Source organism: Sinocyclocheilus grahami, unplaced genomic scaffold (assembly GCF_001515645.1).
Source record: "Sinocyclocheilus grahami isolate Dianchi unplaced genomic scaffold, SAMN03320097.WGS_v1.1 scaffold481.1, whole genome shotgun sequence".
Taxonomy (NCBI): domain Eukaryota; kingdom Metazoa; phylum Chordata; class Actinopteri; order Cypriniformes; family Cyprinidae; genus Sinocyclocheilus; species Sinocyclocheilus grahami.
Window position 1 is genome coordinate 326,424 of NW_015505660.1, and position 7,010 is coordinate 333,433.

Sequence of the window (7,010 nt, forward strand, 5' to 3'; positions counted from 1 at the left end):
CCCCTTGTTTTCAACTAAAGTCCCTATAGTGTTTGTTTTTACTCAACTGACCCAGTTCTTCCAGTAATTGGATGCGAATCTGACTCGTCACCAAGCTTGGCTCGTTTCTAACAGGTTTTGCATGTACTGTGAATGTGAAAGATTTTCCTTATGAAAGAATACAATGGCAGTACTGTGGTATACTATAAATTACAAACAGAGCTGGGTAGATTGTAATCCGTTACATTTTTTACGTTACATTTCATTACAACATTATGTTACATCAAGGTTTCCCAAATTGGGGTTCGTAAAGATACTGCAGGGAGTTTAATGAGTTAATCCTTCATTAAATCATACAAATTTCAAATTTAAATAACATAAATCGAAATAAAACAATGAAATATTTGTTTACCTGCATGACCGTTAACAATGTCAAAGAACCGTGAACATGCAAATGTGATACTTAATTATTAAATATTTATTTTAAAATCTCAGGGGTACATTACATAAATATATTTGGTCAAAGATATTCGGTTGACAAACAAGTTTGGGAATGCCTGCATTACATGTAAATAAGAAATAACGTGAATGGGTGCATTTTAAAGGGGTCATATGAAGTGATTTACATTTTTCCTTTCTCTTTGGAGTGTTACAAGCTCTTGGTGCATAAAGAAGATCTGTAAAGTTGCAAAGACTAAAGTCTCAAATCCAAAGAGATATTCTTTATAAAAGTTAAGAGTCAGCCACGCCCCCCTAAAACGGCTCATTCTAACACGCCCCCACATATCTACCTCACTATGTGGGAAGAGACATGGTTTTATGTTTACGCGGCGCGATGCAACCCATAAAAAGACAGTATAAGTTATTATAATCAGTAATTATGTCCCCACTGGATGTAACAAATGCCTCGTTTATAATGAGTTTTAATGTTTTTGTCTCGTCGCTCCGGCCGGACAGGGCATCACAGTATGGTGAGGGGCGTAACATTTCCGTCACACGCTTGAGGTATTCGGCCAATCACAACGCACTGGATAGCTGGCCAATCACAGCACACCTCGCTTTTCAGACCGATGAGCTTTGTAAAAATCGGGCATAGATGAGAAACAATAATGTACAGTATGTGGAAAATAATGTGTTTTTTTTTACCTTAAACCGCATAAACACATTTCATTACACCAAATACACAAAATAATGTTCTTTTTAGCAGCATCATATAATTCCACCTTTAATGCGTTTGAAAGACAAAGGTCTTCCAAAGACATCAAATAATCTACTGAGTGATAATTCAACTAAAAATGCATGTGTTCATCAGTAGTTGAAGCAATGTTGAAACACCTGAACTAGTGACTGTCCACACAACTGGCTATTTCAGAAAGGAACCTTTAAAAGATGAAAAAGCGGAATTTGGGAGAAACAATATACTGTATTATGAATAATTTGCTGCTATTGTGTGAATAATATGTAATCATGCAATCAGTAAAAAAGTAACTGTAGTCTGATTGGTTACGAGTATTATAAAATGTAATTTAATCTAATTACAAGTACTTAATTTTTGGAATCTGATTAAGTAATCCAGATTAAATGTAATCAGTTATCCAACTCTGATTACATACCATACATATAGTATGGTACCTAATCATTCATTACCATAGTATTTCAAAGTACAATGTGATATCAGCACTGTACTGTTATAGTTGCATTCCCCTTGGACATATATAAAGAAAATTAACCTGTGTTTGAAGCACGTGCCATTGTTTTTACATTGTTTACAACCACGTAAAGGCAAGCTAATGTGTATCCATTTATCTTTCCACCTCTGTCACACTAGATTGCACATTCAGACATATGAAATCCAGTTTAAGGATTAACTGCCCTCGCTGGTCAACATTAAACCTGAGGCACTTTGACCATTTGTTATATCCAGCGTGTTACACTAATAAAACCCCAAGAAACTCACGTACACGCTATTAATCTTGCTTCTAAAGCACTTATGAGTGCATAACTCAAGAGTTTATGCACAATCACACCAAGATTTATCACAGCCGTCTAAGTGTGTGTGCGCGAGTCCTTCATAAGCACTTTCCCTGAGTAGGGTACACAAAGAATCGGTTGTGTCACAGAAACACCACACACAGTGTGAAATCCAGTGCTCTGATGAATGCGTCCAAAGGTTAAGGACTTACATTCTGCATTGTTAAAATCCACAAATTCTCTACTGAAAAAACGTTTAAACAATGCAACGGGATTTTATGCAATTAAAGAGGTAGTCCGTCCAAAACTGAAAATTGTGTCATCATTTTATGCTTTTTTTTTCTTTTGTGGAGCACGAAAGATGACATTTAACCAAACCGTTTCGGCTTCCATTCACTTCCTTAGTACTCCATTGTCTATAATATGGAAGTCAATGGGACCCAAAAACATGTGGTTGCCGACATTCTTCAGAATTGTAATTTTTGGGTAGATGATCCCTTTAAATATATGGCATATATGGTAAAAGCACAAAACGGAGTGAGAATCAGCACTACATACAAAAATGGAGTTTATTTATTGATTTATTGAACCATTTTGTGTCCAAAAGGACCAGCATGCACAATGACACACAAGTAAAATGGACTATATTCAAAAATATCCGTAATTAAGTGTAAAACGGGTGACCAGCATGAACTGTTTTCATATTTCCGATAAGCAGAAGTAAGCTACTGCAGGGTAAACTTCTGGTGTACATGGGAGACCATTGCAAACACAATTTTTCATTACCAATTGCTCAAACAGTGAGAGAGAAAAAAATCCACTGTTGCATTCCCACAACTTTTCAGAATGAGACAAAAACAGATTGAAAGTTATAGCAGAAATGAGTCATTACAGTCTCTGATAAAGAGTCCATTAGTCGAATGCCGTTTTAAAAGCTTCTACATGCAACATATCAATACATTTACTAACAGCTCGAGTTACTAGCAGCTAACTAGTCATATTACAGGTCACGTCCTTTAAAGAAGACACAGAAATCAACGGCTTTAACCTTCACAATTCACCATGAAGTTTTAAAGTAACGGACTACCGCAATAAAATACATTCACCTGATCGTGACCTTCCTATGGTTAAACATTTTACACACAAAACCAGTTTTAAAATCACATAAAACATCTCCCTGTACACAGCGGCTGCAGTTGCATTGAAAACAAACGTCAATAATCAATTCATTCCCTTAATACGCCCTAAATAACCCGCTCACATGGCATCCTTGATGAGATCAGCGAGTCTCCTAAAAGCCTGTGGATGAAGAGGAACGACCCATAAATGACAAAGTAAGCCCTTATTCTGAAGTACAGATGAATATCAGATGCGTTCTATTAGTGGTCAGTATATGCTATTAGCAGGCATAATATAAAAGAAGTTTCTGATTTGAAATGCTGTATATACAGTAGGCAGCAACATGATAAAACACAAGCAGGATCAAAAAAAATCCTGTTTCCAAAAGATAAGCAGCAGCACAGCTGTTTTCAACATTGATAATAACCAGAAATGTTTCTTGAGCAGCAAATCAGCATATTAGAATGATTTCTGAAGATCATGTGACACTGAAGACTGCTGAAAATTCAGCTTTGCATCGCAGGAATAAATTACATTTTACAATAGATTCACATAGAAAACGGTTATTCTAAATTGAAATAATATTTCCCAATATGACTGTATTTTTGATCAAATAAATGCAGCCTTGGTGAGCATAATATACATAAATATATCTGTGAATGTGTGTTGTACCTCATCGATCTGCTGAGGTGTGGAGAGAGAAAAGGCGGCTCTGACATACGGACACGGATCCGAGCTGTTGATGTTGAAAACTCCTCCAGGAACCAGAAGAACCTACAAACAAACACAATAAACCCGACAAGGATTCGAGAGGATTCTTCAAAGCCCTTTAATAAACACCTGCTGACCTCTTTTGATTAGAACTGAGACTTCTGTGTTTACAGCTGTAATTCTCACCGTCAATGCTCAAACAAGCAGAGCAATGTTTGGAAAGCACCACACGGTTTACTTCTTAAACTTATAATAATAAGCTGGAATAAGGAAAGTATTTTAACAACTAAAAACCTTCAGCTTTAAGCACAAATGTAAAAATGACCATGAACATGTTTTCAGAATGAAGTAAATGCAGTGAATGGTTCATAGGACTGGCATCATGTTCGCCTCAAACACTGAACGTGTGTGTGTGAGGCAAATCATGTGGTGTGTTTTCAGGATCAGGTGCTTCAGTTCATTTACATAGACACACACCACACGCACACACACACAATATTCAAACTTTGCTTTGGCAAAAGCCCCAGCAAACCTGCTGTACTGTATCATGAAGCATCAACGACACATACAAATGACTTTGCCTTTGATAAAGGAAAGGGGTTTCATACAGCAGTGAGTGTGTATTTGCTCATGTAGCAAATGAAAACATCATCACATTCAGCACAAATGTAAACTGTATTACACAGAGGCGTGTGAATGTGTGTGAACCTCTTTCTCTAGCGCTCTCTCCATTATCAGCTGCTGTGTGTCTTTAATGCCCTTGAGTTTAATCCACAGGAACATGCCGGCCATGGGAGGATGCCATTCAGCTACATCTACAAAACACACAGGAGAGAAAGAGAGAAAGCCATCCAAGCTGTAGATGAGTTTGTTTCTTCATCAGATTTGGAGAAATGTAGCATTGCATCACTTGCTCATCAATGGATGCTCTGCAGTGAATGGGTGCCGTCAGAATGAGAGTCCAAACAGCTGATAAAAACATCACAAGTAATCCACACCACTCCAGTCCGTCGGTTAATGTCTTGAGAAGCGAAAGCTGCATGTTTGTAAAAAACAAATCCATCATTAAGAGGTTTTTAAATTCTAAACTGTCGCTTTCATACGAGTCCTCGATCCATAATATTGCATTCTTCAGTGAAAGAGTTTGAACCAGGAGAGAAATATGCACAGATCAAGCACCGTTCATAAGCCAAAATGGTTTTAAACAAATAAATTGGTGGATTTTGATGTGAGAGGACAACAGCGGATGGACTTTTTTCACTGGAGGAAAAAGATTATGGAGTACGGACTTAGCCAGAAGCAACGGTTTGAAGTTAACAGCTGATAAAAACATCACAAGTAATCCACACCACTCCGGTGCGTCGGTGCGTCAGTTAATGTCTTGAGAAGCGAAAGCTGCGTGTTTGTAAGAAACAAATCCATCATTAAGAGGTTTTTAAATTCTAAACTGTTGCTTTCATACGAGTCCTCGATCCATAATATTGCATTCTTCAGTGAAAGAGTTTGAATCAGGAGAGAAATATGCACAGATCAAGCACCGTTCATAAGCCAAAATGGTTTTAAACAAATAAATTGGTGGATTTTGATGTGAGAGGACAACAGCGGATGGACTTTTTTCACTGGAGGAAAAAGATTATGGAGTACGGACTTAGCCAGAAGCAACGGTTTGAAGTTAAAAACATTAAGCTGACCAAAGGTCCAACTGAAGTCTATAAAAAGTTATAAATATAGAATACAATACAGCTATTACCAACAATTGAATTATACTAAGCAGAACCCTGTGGTAATTTCTATAATAACACAGTAATTTGATTGAACTCTTAGAGTCATTAAAATCATAAATCTCCAGCTCACCCGTCAATGTGCTTGAGAAAACCATCTGGACCCCAGTTATGAAGCAGCTGAGAGACCATGAGCTGAAAACACAAAGACTTTTCTGAGTATCATTATACAGTGGATACGCTAACAAGAGGCTTGGTTATTTTGCTTGGGCTTCAGTTTGATTCAGCTGCAAGAAATAAAGCGCTTTCTGATTCTGAAACATAATATGTGACCCTGGAGCACAAAACCAGTCATAAGGGTCAATTTTGTGAAATTGAGATTTATACATAATCTGAAAGCTGAACAAATAAGCTTTCCATTGATGTATGGTTTGTTAGGATAGGACAATATTTGGTCGAGATGCAACTATTTGAAAATCTGGAATCTGAGGGTGCAAAAAAAATCTAAATATTGAGAAAATCATCTTTAAAGTTGTCCAAATGACGTTCTTAGCAATGCATATTACTAATCAAAAATTAAGTTTTGATATATTTACGGTAGGTAATTTACAAAATATCTTCATGGAACATGATCTTTACTTAATATCCTAATGATTTTTGGCATAAAAGAAAAATCGATAATTTTGACCCATGCAATGTATTGTTGGCTATTGCTACAAATATACCCCAGCGACTTAAGACTGCTTTTGTGCTCCAGGGTCACATATGGCCTGTATTTTGCAGGTCACAATTAAAGCACCTGTGAATCTCATGCTTGTTTTTCTCACTGATCTCTTCTCCTGAGATTCACGCTGTAACCACCGCTCACCGCCGGGAGCCGAAACACACGTACAGCACAAACACAGCTCCTCCTGCTTATAAAATCCACCCCCACACACAGAGACACATTTCTGTGCTTTTACTGCACGTGTTTAGCAGCTGCGCATTAAAACCAGAACACAAGGCCTGTCTTATTTACGGATTACAGCTGGAACGAGGAAGAGCCCTCGGCTGCTGCTTCAGGAGAGAAACAGGATGGACAGGACAGTGAATGTGAGAGGTGTGACCTGTGTGAAGGTGCTGGTGTGCATCGTGGAGGCCTGGATGTGCAGCACCACTCGCTCCACCAGCGGCTTCGGTCCGGTGACGAAACCTATCCGTAAGCTGTCAGGAAAAACAGCACAATACACACAAATGATTCAAGAAATACCAAAGTTCAAAAAAAAAATTTTTGGTGCAATATAAAAACTATTGAATAAAATTCTATTTAATTGTACCTTTACATAAATAATTAATATAAATAAAAATTCATATAAAAGTTAATTCATATAATAACATTTTTAGTGTGTGTGTGTATATATATTTTTTTTTTACAAAATTATATACATACAGAATTATATATATATATTTATTATATTTTTCACACACACACACACACATATATATATATATATATATATATATATATAT

General features: G+C 36.9%; 1 protein-coding gene across 1 annotated transcript in view; it reads right to left on the bottom strand.

Annotated features, from left to right (window-relative positions):
- Nucleotides 1-2,501: 2,501 nt before the first annotated feature.
- The window catches only part of aadat (aminoadipate aminotransferase), a 12,081-nt gene continuing 7,572 nt past the window's right edge, over nt 2,502-7,010 (bottom strand). Inside the window, exons 8-12 of the mRNA XM_016236114.1 lie at nt 6,608-6,704; nt 5,635-5,696; nt 4,489-4,654; nt 3,742-3,843; nt 2,502-3,249 (exon numbers count right to left, since the gene is read on the bottom strand). Coding sequence (XP_016091600.1) covers nt 3,208-3,249; nt 3,742-3,843; nt 4,489-4,654; nt 5,635-5,696; nt 6,608-6,704 — 469 coding nt within the window. The 3' untranslated portion in view covers nt 2,502-3,207. The remainder of the gene's footprint in view (nt 3,250-3,741; nt 3,844-4,488; nt 4,655-5,634; nt 5,697-6,607; nt 6,705-7,010) is intronic.